Source organism: Ostrea edulis, chromosome 2 (assembly GCF_947568905.1).
Source record: "Ostrea edulis chromosome 2, xbOstEdul1.1, whole genome shotgun sequence".
Classification (NCBI taxonomy): domain Eukaryota; kingdom Metazoa; phylum Mollusca; class Bivalvia; order Ostreida; family Ostreidae; genus Ostrea; species Ostrea edulis.
The window spans coordinates 64,490,392-64,511,309 of record NC_079165.1 but is presented as its reverse complement, the minus strand read 5'-3'; the positions used below and the strand labels follow the sequence as shown (position 1 = coordinate 64,511,309).

The 20,918-nt window shown below is 36.7% G+C and overlaps 1 protein-coding gene across 5 annotated transcripts; it reads left to right on the top strand.

Annotated features, from left to right (window-relative positions):
* The first annotated feature begins 7,028 nt into the window (after positions 1-7,028).
* Positions 7,029-19,049, top strand: LOC130052280 (slit homolog 3 protein-like). 5 transcript variants are annotated; one of them, XM_056156745.1, is made up of 2 exons: positions 7,029-7,339; positions 16,688-19,049. In XM_056156745.1, the coding sequence occupies exon 2, from the start codon at positions 16,744-16,746 to the stop codon at positions 18,865-18,867; it is 2,124 nt and encodes a 707-aa protein (XP_056012720.1). In that variant the 5' UTR covers positions 7,029-7,339; positions 16,688-16,743; the 3' UTR covers positions 18,868-19,049. The 5 variants fall into 5 exon arrangements, with proteins under 5 accessions (XP_056012720.1, XP_056012722.1, XP_056012723.1 ...); XM_056156747.1 differs by lacking the exon at positions 7,029-7,339 and adding an exon at positions 14,400-14,605; XM_056156748.1 differs by lacking the exon at positions 7,029-7,339 and adding an exon at positions 15,216-15,536.
* The last annotated feature ends 1,869 nt before the right edge of the window (positions 19,050-20,918 follow it).

The following is a 20,918-nucleotide window of genomic DNA, read 5'->3' as shown; positions in this document are numbered from 1 at the left end:
CATTTCCTGACTTTCTTTACGTAAATAAAATGATATTCTATGTTTCTTAGTTAATATATAAATTTACAACTTGCAATTTAAGATTTGTGAGGCTCTATTCTACCGTTTTCAACAATTTCGATAAATTCCAATTCCTCGATTCATATTTGTGCGCCATGTTTGATGTACTGAAGTTTCAACTTCCGATTGTCAAGTCATTTGCATATGCCATATAAGGTAGTATTTACATCAATGGACAAGTATGGAGGCGAAAGCTATTTCGTCGATATTGAAAAGGTTTGAATTTAATATCAAGTCAAAAACCGAACAACAGACTGTAAATTCTTTCTGCAACAATATGATTTACCTTTCTTTATCGAAGTGGCTCGAGTAACTACATTTTCGCGCTGATTGTCAATGTTTAGGTTTTTCATTAGATCCACCTACGAGATCTCGCGACAACAAGCATGGCGGAGCAGACGAAGAATTTTGAATGCTGTACATTATATTTAATGAAAAACACCTTTATTAGACATGCCCGAGCACAAAGTATGCACTCCTTTTCGTGTAAACAACATTTGGGACTAATACACAGAGTTTATTATCGGTTATTCATAAAATTATTTTGCACCATTACGGAGATCCTATGGAATTGTAGCCCTATCCCGAAAACGTCAGAATAAAAAAAAAATTGGATAGGGCTACATTATTGCAGCTAAGACCAACGGTGTTCCAGTGCCATCAGCCCAGAACTGAAAAAGTCCGGGTTCTTTCCATTGACCCACTCCTCAACTGCCGTCACGACTTCTTCGTCAAACCGGAAATGACGTCTACGGATATCCTTTTTCAGGTTTTGAATAGGAAGAAGTCGCTAGGAGCTAGGTCAGGCGAATAGGCAGGATGTGGTGTTGATTCAAACCCGTTTCGCTCTACAGCATACATTACAACTTTGCAAGTGTGGACTCTCGCATTGTCCTGTTGCAACAAAACACCTTTAGAGAGTTTACGGATGGCGGTTCTCAGCTGGTCTAACAAGTTTGCATAGTACACTCCAATTATTGTACTCCTCTTGGGTAAAAAAATCCTTGATGATGTGTTAAAGATTGTGGCTGACAAGATGGCTAATTTAAAAAAAAATCAAAACTTCAAACTATTACATCTCATCTAAATGGCCAAAGATGGCCTAGAGATAGCATCTGGATGTGTCTTTCTCTTTACTGCCGTTCACCTAAAACCTACCAGGATTTGAGTTAAAGTGGATTTGTGATTCTGCTATCCCAAAGAATTCTACAACGCTATAAGAACTGTGTTCAGCAAGAGCCTGGGATTATCCCTGAAATGTTGGAATGGATGAAATCCATTGCAGAATTACAGAATATCAGTTAAAAGGGTTTAGGGGTGGATTAATAATTTAATCAAATTTCAGATTGTAAGAACCTTAATAAAGTGCTAAGGAACTTCACAGTCTCTTCACCAACAATCCCGTGGGGATCCGGGTTAGAATAGGTCATCAGTACATCCTTGCTTGTCGTATGAGGCGACTAAATGCGATGGTCCTTCGGATGAGATCGAAAAAACCGAGTTTACCTGTCACATCAGGTGTGGCACGATAAAGATCCCTCCCTGCTCAAAGGACGTAAGCGTTGAACAAAGGCCAAAATATTGTAGCCCTTCCTCTTAAGATACATCCCTGCTCAAAGGCCGTTACATGTAGCTCCAAAATAAGTCCGAGAATTGTAAGCTAACCTACACATCACTTCTACATTATCAATGTTATTATAGATAAACACCTCATCTATGGCTAAAACATTTGGTTTTTGAACGTTTTATTTCAGTGTATGTATGTCTACCATCCTCTATTCCAGAATACTTGTGTAATGTTATGGCACCAGGTCCTTCGTACTAGCAATGCCAGTGTAACAGGTTAAAGCCACGATTTTACCTTGTCTCAATATTCTCACAAGATTTTTCACCGTTAAGGTCTTAGTAAACCATTCCAGCTTGGTCGGTTACCAATACATTGTGACCATTTAAAGCAATGTCAACACTTTTATGTTGACCTCTGTCCATTTTCGTTGGATCTTTAGTTTTCTCTGGACTTACAGTATGCATTCGGAACACCTCAATGGTTATATGGAGAGCCTCCGGTAGGCGTTGCGTCGCTCGATGCAAACTTTCATTGCTTTCGATAAGTTGGGGCAGGTATCAAGGCAGAGGAGCAGTTGTTAACAATAAGCCTTAAAAGGGCTAATGAAGAGTCATTACCCTGTAAAGGTGAGATAATCACAAAATAGGGTGGATTCATTTTAAAATCTTCTGAACCACTGGGCCAGAAGAGCTGAAATTTACATGAAAGCTTCCTGGTAAAGTGCAGATTCAAGTCTGTTAAAAGCATAGACCCCAGGGGTAGGATAAGGTCACAATAGGGGATCGAAGTTTTACATACAAATATATAGGGACAATCTTTTAAAATACATAGCTATATATAGCAAACTTCTTTTCAAGACCCATTGAGCCAGAGAAGGTTACATTTACATGAAAGCTTCCTGACATAGTGCAGATTTAAGTTTGTAAAGATCATGGCCCCGAGGGTAGGATGGGGCCACAATAGAGATCAAAGTTTTGCATGCAAATATATAGGAAAAATCTTTAAATACGAGCCAAGGTGACTCTGGTGATGGAGGGACCTCTAGGTTAATGAACACATGATACACCTTTTAAAACGACCAAAAAAATCGGATTTTGATGGTGGATTTTATTTGTATGATTTATTATTCGGAAACAAATAAATAAATACAAAATACGGACAACAGAGCCCCTGTGAGGACAACAGATTTCGCGCTTAAAGACATACGTGTGCCATGAATCAAAAGTGCAGTACGTATGTACAACAAAATGAAAGACTATCAAATAGATAGGTAATCAACACTCTCTTGTTTTATAAAAGGTTAAAGATTGTGAAAAATGGAAGAAAGTAAACGTGCTCTCTAAATTCATCACTAACCCGTCGTTTCTCTCTTCGATACTGAGCTCTATATTGGGATCACTGAAATTACAACAGTTCATATATCATATACTAGCGGAAAAAAGAAAACTGTGCATTATTTAATATATGAAAAAATAATAAGAAATAGCAATGAACGAATTTTATTTTTTGTAATACTGTTAACAAATGTATTCGTTACAACATTTCATAATCCATTAATGTTAACGTCGAATAACGTCAATTTCAGCACACTCGAAAGACACTGGTATTCGAACTTGAATTAACAAAGTTAATAACGCGTGTGACCACCATTTGCATTCACGCATGCTTGACAACGGCGCCTCATTGATGCCACTAAAGTGTTTAGAAATGCTTGAGTGATGTTGTTCCAGATGTTGGTTAAAGCCTGGCCTAAATCGGTCAATTTCACTGGCTGATTTGATAAACGGCGTAGACGTCGTTCCATTTCATCCCAGACGTGCTCGATCGGGGAAAACAACTGGCCAAGGCAAGACATCGACATTCTGTTGAACAAAAAAGTCCCTGACTACACGTGCAACATGTGACCTTGCGTTGTCTTGCTGCAGAGTAATGTGATTTTGCTGTTTCTGTATGAAGGGTATCTCATGGCGCTGAATATTTTTTTCTCGATAGCGTACGCCGGTGAAATTCCCATTGACAATTTGTAGTGTGGTCCTTCCACGTGCTGTTATTCCACCCCACACCATAACGCTACCTCCACCGAATTATCGACGTTGCACAACACAAGCATCCTGGTACCGCTCCCCAACGCGACGATACACTCTACAACGGCCGTCACTGCTATCCAAATGAAATCTGGATTCGTCAGTGAACAGAATATTGGCCCAGTCCTGTATTCTGAATCGTTGATGTCGTCTGCACCACGCTAGTCTGATGCTGAAGCAGTATTTGGCTCTCCGCTGGGCGTCTTGGTCTGGTGTTGTGCTCGCGCAGACGATTACGCACAGTTCTTGGATTGATTGGTCGAAATCCAGGAATGCTACGAGCAGTCAAACTTGCTGTATGGAAACGATTTCTCAGGTGCACAAGTCTAATGTGGTTGTCCTGTCGACGCGACGTTACAAGAGGACGCCCAGAACGTGGTCGATCCCGAGTGTTACCAGATTGTTGGAAACGTCTCCATAATGACTGGATGGTGTTCCGATGAACTCCAAAGTGTCTTGTTACGATATTTTGTGCCATTCCAGCTTGAAGCATCCCAACAGCACGATTACGTTGGTTTTCACTGAGTCGTGGCATGACAGAAGGGTAAATTTTGTCAAAACTAAAGTGCTTTCCTTAACGAATAGTGTCCAAACAAACCTTTTACACTTCTTACTCCAAACAGTATTGGCCAGTAAAACTCGTACGTACTAACACTTCAATAAACAACATGTGTTCACTAACCATGAAAAAGCCCATGCATTTGAATCGGGTACTATCCGATATTGTTCAAAACATCACCTTTAACAATTGTTTAGATTTTATAAATATAAACAATAAACATAGAAAAATTTTACTAAATTTTATAATGCAAAGTTTCTTTTATCTGCTAGTATATATTTTGACACCATGCTTTGAATATTATACGATGATTCAATACTTAGATTACATGTATACTGTACATAGATGATAAACTTTCCCCCCAAATCCATGTGCTTATTTGGTACAAAGTATGAAACCACAAGTAAAATATACTTATCTATTTCTTCTTCACTATCACATTTTCCGTGAAAATTGGTCAAAACTCGCCCTATGACATGGTCCCAAGAAAAATCTCAGCTGACGACCTATATTTTTGTTCATATGATTTGTCAAATTAATGTCTTCTTACTGCCGTACTTAGATTTTGGATTGAGAGTCTATTGTGTAGGTGTTTTAAAAAAACAAATTTAGAATCTACATTTCAAGCATCCACGCTGAAAATCAAAGTTGCTGACCATATTGGGTTTTTTTCTATTGATTTTGATTCATAAATGTATATTTTACCAAATATCAAAAGAACAAAATCTATACACGAATATTAGGTCCATCGTCCTTAAATGAAGATAGATAGCAATGAAAGTAATTTCAAAACTAAAGCTAGTAGGTCTTTGGCAGGGGTGACAACTTTTATGGGCAATAAGCCTTGCATGCCTAGCTAATTCTACAGCGAGTTTCAAACAATGTATATAATTGGCAAATCAACTTGGAGGGTTAACCACCTCATTATACCCCCGCGAACGAAGTTTAGGGGGTATATAGGAATCACTCTGTCTGTCTGTCTGTGCAGATTCGTGTCCGGGCCATAACTTCTTTGTTCTTTGACATAGGCAAACCATATTTGGCACACAGGTGGATCACCATGAGACGATGTGTCGAGTACCTTCATGACCTCTATATGAACTTGACCTCAAGGTCAAAATTAAAGGTTTTTTTTTTGTTTTGTTTTTTTACAATGGATTCGTGTCCGGGCCATAACTTCTTTGACATAGGCATACCATATTTGACACATGAGTGTATCACCATGAGACGATGTGTCGGGTACCTTCATGACCTTCATATGTCCTTGACCTCAACGTCAAAATTAAAGGTTTTTACAATGGATTCGTGTCAGGGCCATGACTTTTTTGTTCTTTGACATAGGCATACCATATTTGACATGAGTGTATCACCATGAGACGATGTGTCGGGTACCTTCATGACCTCTATATGACCTTGAACTTTGACCTCAAGGTCAAAATTGATTTTAGGGTTTTGACATAGTCATACCATAAGACATGGGTGTATCACCATGAGACTAAATGTCATGTACATTCATGACCTCTTTATGACCTTGACCTTTGATCTCAAGGTCAAAATTATAGGTTATACCATGGATTTGTGTTCGGACTATATCTTCAATTTTCTTCTACAAAGGCATACCATATTTCTACACTTAGAAAAGAGGTGATTTATATCTATTAACAACACCCTTTGGGAGATTAGGGTAAGTGGGGGGGGGGGGGGGTATTCTTAGTGAGCATTGCTCACAGTACCTCTTGTTTATAATTTCAGTAAATCTAGATAATTTTAATAGCAAATTGAAATACATTAAAGAAAATAAATCGTGAAATTTCATAATTTTTTGTCTGTGCTGAAATTTTTGCGGTAAGTACATTTTCAGGAACTCTTTTAAATACTCGCATAACAAAACATTATGAAATTCGTCGCCTATTTCAGAATTACACAAGTTCCACTTTCTATCTGCTCTTCGGCCACTTAATTATCAAACTTAGCCCATATGAAATGGTACTAATTAAGATAAATGCTGATGATCTTGATCAAAGAATAAGAAATACGGAAGGGTTATGATAAATTGAATAGATACCACAGAGTTTTTAATTTCTCATTTGAAACATATACTAAGGACATGTATGTTGTTAAACTTGACTCTCGCCACTCTTCGCTCGGCACCAAATATCTCGGTACTCGAGAAAAGTTTACCAACATATACTAAGATCACCAATCACTAACGTGATGCTAAGGTGCTTTGAATATGGAACTCTAAGGTGCTTTTGTACACTGTGACAGTAATCGGAAGACAAGTACAATTGAAAATCGGACCATTTGGACGCAATGTTTTATTAAAATTTACCTCCTGTTTCAAATATAACAAAATGCAGTCATGTCTGCGTTTGTCAAAAGACAAATATGTTTTATTTCTTGATAATCAGCTTTAGTTAAGGAAGTCTGAAATTTGATGATGTCATCACCGTCCCCGTTGTCATTAATTGTAAGTCTTGTAAAAGTATCCAAAATTATCTGAATTTGCTAGAATTATAACTGGCATCCATTATATTTTTAATATCAAGATTACCGGAAACACGAACGAGAATACAAAATACGTCGTATTACTTCGGTATCGCAACTTGGCACGAGCATATTATCAAGAGAACGAGGTAATATCTCGGAGTGCACAAAACTTTTCCTAGGAAAAATATTTGTGTCCTAAGCATTCCATCGTAGAAATACATGTATGCTGTTAATACGATTATTTAGATAACGAACAGGTAAAATCGTCCCTCCCCCTCCTAAGTCTAATTCTTCAGTTGCTAACAGAGATGCTTGCCTAGTACATTTTTTTCTTCTAATCTTTCTTTTTAAAGCACGCTAGATTTGTCTATGACAGAATCGGAATTTCACCTTTTAAATAATTTAAAAATAGGTTTCATTCTACAAGAATGAGGAAGTTTTATATACTGCTTGTTAATTCATTTCCACGTCTTCCTCATCTTGTGAAGATGCGTCTTCCTAACTTGATAGCCTTTGGATATACATGTATTTAAGTCTCGAGCTCTTGCAGTTATATAGGGATTTATATGGTGATGATGGGTTAGTATAGTTTGAATTATTCATCTACTTTGATAAAAAGATGCATGTATATCAGAGACATATGTAACTGTTGTTTATGCTTCTGTGTTTAAACATGTATAATTCTTTTATTATTTTTATTTACAATTCAAACACATTGCGTAAGGCTATGAAGTATTCTATGTGGTGCCCTTTTTTGGTATCTATCGTACAGTGGTGTTTATCATTAAGAAGTAAATTTCATTTTTTAAGATACTTGAAAGAATGAATTACGACACTTCACACCAGCACGCTTCGCGCTTCTTAAAAAGTATGCTGAATAGAAATTCTGTTCATTTCAATGACACAAATTTAGGTTGATGATTGATGTTTTCCGTCACACTCAACAATTTTTCAGTTATATGGTGACGCCCAGTTTTTTATTGGTGGAAGAGAACCTAGATACAATGTACCTGGGAAGAGACCACCGACCTTCCGAAAGTAAACTGGGAAACTTTCTCACTTACCGGCGCAAGCGGGATTCGAGGTGACTGCTGGTAAGCACAGTGTAAGAGCGAATTATAATAGTTATCAACACAAGCTTCACACCTCACGGTCCTGTAGTTATTAAATAGGGATACATCTAGGTACCTAGCTGCAGTCACATACCACAGGAAAATGTTACCAAACGCTAGAAGCTAGATCTGTAGAATTGTGTATTCTACCTCTACACCATAGCATATTTAGAATATACCAGTCCACAAAAAATTGTCATCGAAACACCAGATGCTAGACTTTTAGAACTGTGTATACATGAAGAAGTATATCGGATACTGCCTCGTTATATATAGGAACGACTTTGCCTGTTTCCTTATTTTCCTCTTTTCATTTTCTGAACAGTTGGAATATTTCCCCGACGTCAAATAGCCGATGATACTTTCTATCATTCGAGGTAGAATGAAAAATGACAAATTCGCGGTTCACAGATTGAAAACTTGGTCAGAACGAAAATTACAGTGAAACCCGACATCTAAATCGTGATTTTAAGGTTCTGGTCGGCGTAACATTGAACCTGTTGACAAAGGATCCCAGGGGTCATTTCTTAACGTTAAAAGTTGACCCTGATCAACATCTAACGTTAAATTTTTATCCAGTACGGACGTTGAATTTTGATCAGTAATGGGGTAATTTTTAATGGCATGCATAACGTAAAGAAACATTTTGTTAAGGACCTCCCCACTTTAGCTGTAGCTGGTGGTCCCATTTTACCATCCATCTTTTCAAATATTGATTGATGTTTTCCGCCACACTCAACGATTTTTCAGTTATCTGGTGGCGCCCAGTTTTTTATTGGTGGAAGAGATAACCCAGATACAATTTAACAGGGAAGAGACCACCGACCTTCCGAAAGTAAACTGGGAAACTTTTTCACTTACCGGCGCGAGCGACCAGAAGTGAGATTTTGAGCGACATGCTCGAACCACTCGGCTACGGAGGCCCCTTGTTTTCAAAGAAAAATTGATTTATCTATTATACGGTTTGGTAAATATTAAACACTGATCTCCGGTAAGTGCACGGTCCATTTCCCCTTGGATATTGGAAGATAGGGGTAGAAAACTAAGTTTTAAAATGGTTACCCTCAGCCTGAAATCTATAGAAGTATTACCTGAATTGATACGGCTTTCCTTTATTCACAATATTTAAATCCCACAACAAAGTGCTTGAACTTGGTCCGAATTTCAACAATTTTATTTTCCACCTTGTAAAAACGCACCCGTTTTAACCAGAATTATTTTATTTTCAATCGGTGTTTACAATCCACCGTCACTCGGCCATGCATGGATCAAGTGAGTCACGTGTCAATTTCAGACTTTCAAAGGTACAGTGTACTTATTCATCTATGTGAAGCTGGGCATTTTTTATGCAACAGTACCGTACCATAAGGTTAAGAGAAGGTTAAGGCTAAGAAAAATAAAATTATCAAATACCTCTTAGTAATATTGCATCTGAGTTTTATACATCATGTTGGGGTTTTCCCTGACGCTCATGGGGATATTTATATATGCCTATCTCTATACATTTACTTTTTAAATGTTTTCTTTTACATGCTGTTTACAAGGGAAAATTAATATATTTAATACATGAACTTCGGATCACACAGCTTTAAGCGGATAAAATAGACTGAATGCATGACATTGAAAGAGAGAGAGAATGTTGAAATCCAAATAACACAGGGACTTAACAACAGGAAGAGGGAGAGGTTACTCCCCCCCCCCCCCCCCCTATTTGGTATGTATACATGTAGTTGACAATACCATGTGGCCTGACGAGTATTTCGAGCAAAATTTGCGTGACACAGATCATCACGTGGCTGATTTGATATTCAGCAGGTCAAGATGAGGTCATTACAGGTAAATGAAGTAGAAAGAAAATGTGTAGTTTTTGCAGATTTTTATGAATTTCATCACCAACACAAGATTGTTCGGTTTTGCCTTTTGGATATAATTTTTTCTATTACAAAAGAGAATTATAATAGAAAGGAGAAACCCGGACAACCTTGTGCTCAATATAAACAAATGCTTTAAAAACCGGTCATTCGATGAATATCAATAGAGATTTAACAAAAACAGACAACCCCGACTTCAAAAGACGGCATAGCTCTTAATGTTAACGAACTTTTCAGTAAAATAAAATACCAAACCTGCAAGTTAAGGTATTAATGAACATCTTGGGGCATTGTAAATGGCAAAATTCAAACTTTGATGTTTTACTAAATCATCGGGGGCCATATGTCACAGTTAAAGTGGGGAGGTCCTTTGAGGTCCTTTTTAAATTTGAAATATGACCCCACCAATATTAACCGAGATATGGACTGTACATAAAACGTTTTGTACATTTAGTGTCAATTTTCAATGTTGAAATGTGATCCCTTCCACCTGGCTGAGATATGGATTGCACAAAAACATTTATATATTTGTGATAAATTTTTTTTTAATGTTGAAATATAACTCCCCACCACCACGTTACTGATATGGGCTGTACAAGAACCCTTTTTGTACATTAGGGGCTTTTTCAATGTTGAAATGTGACCCCCTACTTCCTGACTGAAATGTGGATTTAGACGGAACGTATTATGGTACAGTGATGCCGGTACGTCCGTCCATCCGTCAGTTCGTTCAGGGTTTTCTGTTTCTAATTTCATATCTTTGTCACATATCAACTGAAACTTGCTATGTAGCTTCTTTGTGGATCACTCTAGATAATGTTGCAATGTTGATTCATTTCGACCTCTCATGCAGGAGTTTTGTCCCATTTTTGAAAATTATTATCAAATGGAGGGTACATAATTTGTCCGAGGAACTCCTCCCACAGTTTTCAAGTGAGAACCTTCTTATTTTATAGAGTGTTTATATGGGTATTGGAGGTGTGCATGTGGTAAGGATTTTGATTTTCTTGAATTTTTGATGAAATAACAGGTTGTTGAAATTAGTCCGTTTTGAGGAATTATTACCGTACATACATGTATGTGGTAAGGATTTTGATTTTCTTCTCTTTTTTTGAGAAAATTACAGGTTGTTGAACTTAGTCCGTTTTCATGAAATATTATATCAAATAAGGACATGGTTTGTCCTTCAAACTCCTCTCACAATCAAGAAGCTAGAATCTTTTTTAAAATACCTTGAAGATGTGAATAGTGCAATCATTTTGATTCTCAACAATTTTTTTTTTTTTTTTTTTTTTTTTTTTTGATGTTTTAAATATCTACAGGTTGTTGAACTTGGTCAAATTCAGGGAAATAATTTACACACAGAACGCTTGGTTTGTCTATCTACCTCCTGTCATAGTTTTAAGCTAATGCCCTTTATTCATACCATGCAAAGAAAGTATGTCACAGCCTGATGATGGTTGATACTACCTGAAGCAGAATACTACAAATTATGGCTATGTAAGCATTTTCACGGGCGTATTACCGGGTTTATACCGTTTGTGGTACTCTTGTTCAATGTTGAAATAAGACCTCATCACTTGACCGAAATATGGACTATACGGAAAACATTTTGAATATTTGGGGTCATTTTTCAATGTTGAAATAAGACCCCACCACTTGTCAGAGATAGGACTGTTTAAAAAACATTTTGTACATTTAGGTTCATTTTTCAATGTTGAAATTGGTCCCTGCATGCAGCAATGATCTTTAAAGGTCATTTGTAACAAGGGACAAAATTTCATGCTTAAAAGGGTAGCTAATTAACGGTCGGGGTACATTTTCAACGTTAAAAAATTATCTAGCATTCGTTTCAAAATGACCCCTTGGGTCGTTTTTCAACGGGGTCACTTTTTAATGTTACACCGAAAAGCGAAATAGCCGGAGCATAAATTATGCGACACCGACATGAAGCGTTGCAATTCATACTCCCCTGTGTTCTCAAAATTGAAGTTTTTTCTTATTTATCTGTATTCATACACGCATTGTTTACACTTGGGAAAATGGCTATCATTAAAATTTGTAGAGATACCCAAACAATGGAAATGTAAAATATTACGTAATGCGACCGATTTCCTTGTTTTATTAAAGTATTTTTGACTATTTTTTCTGCATATTATTTCATCTGTCTGAACTGCATGTATTCAAGTAACTAGAAAATGATCTATTGGATTCCCAGAGCTCCAGGAAGGAGGTCTGGACAAGTTTCTTAAATCAAAATTAGGACTCTTTCAAAATACAAAAAAGTCTTGATTGAAATCAAAATGTCACTGAAGGTGTTGACAGCATACTGCGTGGTTTAAACTATTTTTTCCGATTTTGAGAAGTTTCCATTTGTAGAAAATCCACTGTACAGTTGTATATTACCTTTGGTTGCCAAGTCATATTCAACTGATTTGAATAATTTAAACTTCGTGTCGTCCTAAACTGATATTAAACAATTATTCACTGACTTCGGGCAATAAAACACATTGAGCTATCCCCAGCACCTCGGAAAAAATATTTTGGTTTATTGACTAATCAGACATTAATTAAAGATATACATAATTCTAGTTTTCCCATATGTATGTTCTAAAACAAGCACACATAGACCGGCCGCTCCTGTGGTCAATAACAAAGAAGTGAATAGTTGTTTAAAAGATCATGTAGAGCGCACAAATTGACATTTCATTTTTTTTAAAAAGGGAAGAAAATATTCAATTTATCCAACTTCATGTTATACAATTATATACATTTTGATGATAATTTGTCATATACTTTGGGAGTGTCCTGTTGTTCAAGACTTAATCAATATATTTTATTAGTATTGTCAGACAAGGGGAATTGTTATTCCAAGAAATCCATTAACATTTACATGTATATTTGGACTTAACATCAACCCTAAAACCAGTGAAACATACTAAATTTCTGATTTTTAAATCATACATTTATAGGAAGCGTTGTTTGAATGAAAAACTATATATTCACGGATTACTTATAGATATCAAAACACACATTTCCACATTGAAGTGCATGTATATGGCTACTAAAAACTGTGAACTTGAAGATTTCAAAAAGAAATGGGAAACTTGGACCAATATTCTGAATATAAAGCACTAATAGTATTTTTTACATCAAATCATGCAGACCCTGACTATTTGAATTCCTGACATTGAGGATTTATTTTATATAATCTCAACGCTTCCAACTATGAAAACTCTATTATTTAAATACTTCCAACTATGACAGCTTTATGTTTACTCTCTCTCTCTCTCTCTCTCTCTCTCTCTCTCTCTCTCTCTCTCTCATGTTAAATGACTATACTGCACTGTGTTGAATTTTAAAATAGATATTGTGTCACAGAAAGAAAAAAAATGTTTAAAGGTGTGTCTTGACACAAGTGCAGCAGGAAAATACGTGTCAGAAATTATTTTTATGTAAAACAAAATCCCAAATTATAATTCAATCGGGCGTAGAAAAAGTTGCTTGCAGTTATGTAGCTATCTAATGCGGCTATATTTTATATACCTATACAACAAATATAATTGCTCTATTACATGTACAACATGAACTAATAACGTTTAGTTATCTGTAACATCAGATATTTGTTTCAGTGATACGTGTATCATTTACTCGTTTTGAAATGATGATAAAAGGTACATCGTGTCCTCTAGAAGTAATTTATCCTAGTCGTTTAGGTGATATACGTTCAGACATGTATTATCGTTTTACAAAGTTGGGGAAGGCGCAGTCAAAACTAAACTTGTCGAAAAATCTTGGCAAGCAAAAAAACAAGGAGGGGGGGGGGGCAACAAAAACATTATAGGGGGTGTTGTGTTGCAGTCTTCGACTATGTCAGACTGACTCAGACTCTGGTTTTTCCTTCTTTTTCTCAAGTCGTGTTGGTGGGGTAGGCGTAGTCTTCTAACATGACTGTCTGACTCAGACTTTCAATCATAACTTTCAAACTCACATTCTTCTTATTCACTACTTTTATTAAACATAGTGTAGGGGGGGGGGGGGGTCACCCATTATATCTTTATTCGCATTACAAAATAACAAATAATTATCGTTGTAAATAAGTGGTGTACATAGTGATTCCACCAGCCTGCCGTTATAGGTATTTAGGCGATATCCATTAAAGGAAACGAGACCAATTGACATCACATTAATTCTATAACATTCGTTTTAATGATATCCCTTATTCAGAAGTTTAACAGATGGTATTACTTAATGCATTCAGTACTACATGTAAGATTGATAAAACAGATGATGTCACTTATTGAATACTTTAGTGGGCGATTCACTTAGCTATTTGAGAGATATTACTAAACAGAATAGTTATAAACACCAGAAAACAACCCTTCATTTTATTATCAACGAGCGGTGGGCGTTGCCCACTGTGAAACAAGGTATAACAGGAGACAGGCATATATTCTTCATGGTATCTGACTATCAAGGACAATTACATCACAACTCTCATGTCTTAGGATATGCCTTATACATTGCTATATGTAAAATTATCAGAATGCTTTGAGGCCTGTGTTAGGGTAGAATTTTACATAGAGAATTGTATGAGGCATATATCATATTTCAAACATTGCCATTAAATGTCCAAACGTTACCTGGAAGAGTCCAATAATAACACAATAGGACTTCTAGCATCTCTAAGCTTCTACCTGAAACCATCTAATAAGTAGACAAAAAGAAAGAGACGGATCTTGTTTCTTTTGACAGTAAAATCTGAATTCTGCTGTTTTATCAACCATTCAAGGGCAGTCGGTTTAGCTTCATAGGACTGGTAATCAGTGTGAAGAAATCTTTCTGACTTAGAACATTTTCAGGTAATTATATGAAGTGCATCTGATACTCATATAGACACAGTAGTAGATGGTAGTATTACTATGGAAAGTTTTCATTCGAAATTTCAGCTTAATTATATGAATTAAATGTAAATATTGGGTTTTTACATGTATGTTCAACCAGTGGCGGAGAATAAATCCAATGATCCGAGTTTGTGTTGTGCTCTGTCGAAAAGTACCGAGTGAGAACTCTATTGACAATGGTATTGTTGAGGCGAGGAAAAGTATGAAAATTGATTTTCTTCTGTGAGAATTTGTTTCGTTGAAGCAACCTAAATTACTCGCATCATTTGCTTGCCCTGAATTTGTTATTTTTCCTTATTGTGTAATTTCTGGAAATAGTTTCACTTTACAATCTGATTTTAATTGCTGTCTGATTTTGTTGTCGCTGCATACCGATAATGTATTAATGGACTGGTAACTATAAGTACTAAAATATCATATGGTTGACACATTCGTATATTTGGTCATGATTACGCAGATAGGTAGTACTAAAAAACCGGATCGAACTAGTTTGCAACAAACATGTATTCATTGTCGCAGATGATTGATTGATTATAATATCCCTCTCGAGAATTTTTCACTCATTTGGAGACGTCACCATTGTCGGTGAAGATCTGCAAAATTTAGACCTATGCTCGGCACTTACGGCCTTTGAGCAGGGAGGGATCTTTATCGTGCCACACTTGCTGTGACACGGGACCTCGGTTTTGGTGGTCTCATCCGAAGGACCGTTCCATTTAGTCGCGTCTTACGACAAACAAGGGTTACTGAGAACATATGCTAACCCGGATCCCCACGAGATGTCACAGATGAAAGCAATTCCAGTTTCAAAAGAGATTAATTGAATTTATTTTTATAGTTTACAACCTGGGGCGCAAGCAACTGACCTGACAATATCATATTGAAAAAGGTGCGGATAATATACCCATCAAGGTGGTTAAGATTCCTGGAATGCTTGAAAGCAGGATGAAATAGCACTAACGTATGGTGTAGTGATTATATATAATAGACATAACAATAATGATGAATATAAAAGAAATTGTCAGCATTTGTCATTCTTTTAAAACTTTTACTATTATCTATCCTATTATATATTTATCCATTTATATTTTACTGATGTTTTTATTGATCGGGCAGTGGCGGATTTAAGGACGGCTCGGCCGACGGCGCCCCCCCCCCCCCCCCCTAATAAATTTTTAAATTTAAGGTAAATCGTGTTATCTTGTTTAAGAAAATGTACTAAACGATATAAGAAGCAATAATTTTTTCCACTCCCTGAGAAATAAATGACAAAATCTTTTGGTTTCTTGATACTTTATTGGGAGGACTTCATTTTTTCCAAAACCCCTTAAAATTTGCGTCATTTTATTAATTTCACCTTATAAAAAATGACAGAAAACAATACAAATTACTAAATAGGAGACATATTTCAAGCCCTATAAAATCTGTATAATACAGGACCCACTGGGGGCCTCAAGGCAGCCCCCAGAACCCCTGTCTCATAAAGTCGCCCCCCCCCCTCCGTAACCGCAATTCCTGGATCCGCCCCTGTCGGGAGTAAGTTTATTTACTTGTTCAATCTTTTTTATCTTCGATTCATGTTAATTTTCGTTCGTTTACTCATGTCTCTTAGTATCCCCTTGTTTGTTTGTTTTTTTCTGCCACGTCTATTTATCTACTTTCTTTGAGATTTTCTCTTTCAAAATTGCACCTCTAGAAAATATCTATTATAAGACCGCTATGTCACATGGTTTCATGACGAGGAAACTCGGTGTTCCACTTGAAATTTGGCCGAAAGTCATTTCCTCAATTATCTTCTTGATTTGTAACTTCCTCTCATTTAAACCACGCAAATGACAACAAAATGTATCTATACATATTAATGCACGATCTTGTTTTCGAAATTTTGAGTGCGACATACATTGTAACAAGGTAACAGCTGATTTCTTCCGTTCCGTCAACTACAAAACTGAAGTAATTTGCTTGTTAAACTCATTCATTATTGCTAGAAACTGCCTTTGTGATAATGTAAGTGTAAGTAAGATTTGTATTATTTTGTAGACATTTATTGGACAAATTACCACAAATAAAACAACTCACTTAATGGACACAGGAGAATGAACCTAAATACAGCATTGATGTTGTGGTGTATTTTTCTGGTGGGACTTGTCGGTGTTGCCGCACGCGGCTGTGGGGATGGATATTGTAAGTGTTCACATGTACAGAAAAGGGCCACGTGTACGTCCAAAAAAAAGGAGCTAAGCTACTTCCCCGAACTCCCTCCGTACATCAAACAGCTTACATACAGGGACAACTATCTGCCGCATCTCACCAGAGACATGCTCATCAATTTGACTAAAATAAATCTCGAACAACTTTACCTAATTGACAATGGGATATTCAAAATAGATTCGAATACTTTCAAAGATTTGAAAAAACTTGTGAAGCTTGAAATTTCTCGTGATGCTGTGCTAAATGGAACAGTTGTCGCGAATGCCATCCATAGTGTATCTCGATCTTTTGAGAGATTAGTTCTACAGCACAACAAATGGGAAACAATTCCCCTCAACATGTTCGATGGACTTCAAGGTTCCAACATTTCATATATAGATTTATCATATAATAAACTGCAGTCATTTAACGGAACACAGATTCTCCGTCTCATTCCTTATGTCAAAACGCTCATTTTGGACGACAATCCAATATCAGAGAGCAATATCGACTTCCACAACATGCCTCAAATGTTTAAATTGAGTTTGGAAAATACGTATCTACAAAAAGTCCCTGTCTTCTGTGACGTCAAGGGAAGCAGTCTTTTGCCTCGTTTGCGCTCTCTGTACTTAGGCCATACTTCAATAAGATCTGTCTCCATGGAAGATTTTACCTGTTTGCCTTATCTTTGGAAATTATCCCTTCTGTATACAAATATTAGAGTCATTCCGAACAACACATTCGCCGCCCTACCTGAACTTCAGACTCTTATACTAGAAAATATCATCACTCTCCGAAGACTTGAATACTTTGCCTTTAACTCGACATCATTGAAAAAGTTGCAGTTCGGTTATATAAAATTCAAATTTGACGATAAAGGAAGATATAACAATGATTTATTCAAGTTCGCGCCAAGTTTAAGAGATCTCGACCTTTCAAACAATCAGATTTCTATTGGCGCAATTTTAAAAACACTTCTGTGGAACTTGGTTAGGTTACAAAAGCTGAATCTTCAGGGTTGTGGGCTGAATTATCTTGCGCGTGGAACTTTCGATAGAATGCCAAATCTTCACACAATTATCATGAAAGGCAACAATTTGAATGGGTGGGATCCGAATATGTTTAAAGGACTGGTAAATCTGAAAAAGCTTTACATCGCTGGAAACAACATAGCTGTGGTCAACAAAACTTCTCTCGAGTTCACAACTACAACTGCTCTTCAGGAGATCGACTTATCAAACAATCCGTTTTCTTGTACATGTCAACTGCTCTGGTTTCGTGACTGGTTAAAATCAACCAAGAATGTCACAGTTCCGCTATATCCTGAGAGATATGTCTGCAGGTCACCCCCGACTTGGGACAAGAAGTTGTTGGCCTCTTTCAATTACACCGCCGAAGACTGTAAGGAGAAGAACCCTTGGATATGGATTGGTAGTCTGCTGGGCTCGTTCGCGTTCCTGTGCATTGTCCTAATAATTATAATATACCGGCAGCTTGCAACTGTTAGAAATTTCATTTACCTGATGCGGTTACGTAGGAAAGGCTATGTAAGACTGGTGAACTCAGCAGAGTATATATTTGATTGCTACATCATCAGTTGTGAAGCTGATGAGAGTTGGGTGCTTAGAACTTTGGTACCTAAACTGGAAGAAGAGCATTGTATTAGTGCTTGTGTACCCTCTCGAGATTTTGATATCGGTGCGCCCTTTGTTGACCAGATTTTAGAGAAAATGCAGGACAGTAAGAAGATAATCATAGTGATGTCAAACGAGTTTACACAGGATGAGTGGTGTCAGTTCCAAGTTGAAAAAGCACAGGAGCGGATCCGAAATCAAGGGATAGAGGCAGCAGTGCTCATTATGTTGCACGATATTGACAATAAGCACATGACATCTACTATAAAAGAATTGCTACGTAAAAATTCATATGCAACATGGGTGAGTGGCAGAATTGGTAAACAGCTGTTTTGGAACATAGTATTGGCGGCAATAGAAAAACCCTTTGGAAATCCTCCTGTTGCTGTATCGTGACAAAAACATTGGTTTACAGATGTTCATATATGTAATATTTGTTTTCTTTCATAGAGGTGTTTTGAAACATTGAAAACTCTGAACGACCGGGAACCAAATGTATGCTTTAAACATTTTGACATGTTTCTGTGTGTCTTCACATTTGAAGCAGATGTTTGGGATTAAAGAAGAGTGAAGCAGTATATTATAACTTTCTTTTAGTGTATTATCATCTTGCGAAGATGGTGGATTATCGGAATCAGCAAGAAAACCACAAATGTTACAATTAAGGGGAAATTTGGTAGACTTCTGCACACCTTCCAGGGACAGATCCATTCATTACCAAAAGGGGGCACAAATATTCTAAGGTGGTCCAAGAGCATGCGTCCCTGGAAATTATTATTTTCAAACTGAATCAAAACCATGCTTTCTGGGGGTTCTCTACTTTGTATTTGATATGAAAGAACCAGTAGCATAACGTTTATTTCATGTATACCATAATTTAAAATCTATCTAAAAGGTCATATGAATCATTGTTTGTCATATTGTTTTAAATTTTAGAAAACCCTAGCTGAAAATGATTCTATTGAAATCACCCGTCCATCCTCCTTAAATTCACATGATGAAAGCGGCAAAGAATTGACTAAAAATATGTATACAGCGATACAGGGAAACATTTAGATTCCATAAGCAATGTATTGAAATGTTGTACAACCTTGATTTAGACAACCGGACAAACCTCAAACTGGACCAGCAAAAATATATCTTGTGACAGGCCTGGCTACTGGACTAACGAACATTACCACATTATTTCGGTCTGGTTATGTAAAGGATTTCCTGTCAGAATTTAAGTCTGAGTCTGTGGATCCAATTTTCCAAAATGTGCATTCTACATTTTGTTGTAAATATCACCATTGTTTCCTGAACTACCAGGTACCAACTTTCTTTTAAAATGCTAAAGCACAAGGTTATACGTTGAAGAAAATAATTTAGTGTGAGCTTGTACATGTAGATGTTTTAAATGGCTTGTCAAACGCCTTGTTATAATTTTAAAAAAAAAGCTCTCTCATAATATATGCAAGGAAGTTATATCATTCTGATACATGTGTACTTAAGATAAATATGCAAATTTGTGCATTTAGTACCAAATAAAGTTTTCTAGTTATGATCTATCTTACCTGCTTTTGAAATTCCTTACCGCTGGTAAGGACCAATATTAAATGTGTATGAAATTCATTTCCAAAGCATTTATTAAGCAAAATAGATTACGGAAAACGAAAAATCCACATCATGCAGTTGAGTTCTAAGGACATGGTGTAAAATTAATCATTTCACTGGTAGCCGTCATATAAATCAACTGGCACCCGCCACTTAATCAATGCATAGCGGCTGCTCATTTCAAATTGTCCGATAGGTGAATTAATATTCATTTAACTGGCGGCCGCCACTTTTTATCTGGCGCCTGCCACTTATTATCTGGCGGTCGCCATATAAATTAACTAGCAGTCGCCACTTAATTTAACTGGCGGTCGCCACTTAATTTATATGGTGGCCGCCAGTTATTCAGCTCCCCTTTCTCTATCAAAATGAAAGGGGGACAATCCCTGTAATCTCCCTCTCCAATACGTAGTAATACGTATGTGATATACAATTAAGAGCATCATTGTTTGTCGATTGTGCAGCGTTAATTTACAGAGTTATATAAATGTTCATGATGTCAAATGTCGACAGATTCGCGTACGAGAAAATCTTCATGTGTGCTTAATATATCAACATATCAGGCACGTAGAACTAGGGGCTGACCCTTTACTTTTTTGACAAATTTCATTTTCCGTTAATTTCAAATGCAGATTAAGTTATTTTCACATGTGAAATAAGATTAATTGGCGGATTGGCCCCCACCTCACTATTTTAGTGGTAGTAATGAATGGTAAAAATGTAGTAATGAACGAACTGATGAATTGAAGGACGAACGGAGCCCCCCATCCCTCCAATTTAGGAGTATGAAGTTTGGGCAAAAGAGAGATTTTTGAGTAACTTTCTGCTTGTCAACAATTGTAGAAGACAATTTC

Bases quoted from the DNA above. Each gene is read 5' to 3' on its own strand.
- LOC130052280 (XM_056156745.1), top strand. From the start codon at position 16,744: ATGAACCTAAATACAGCATTGATGTTGTGGTGTATTTTTCTGGTGGGA.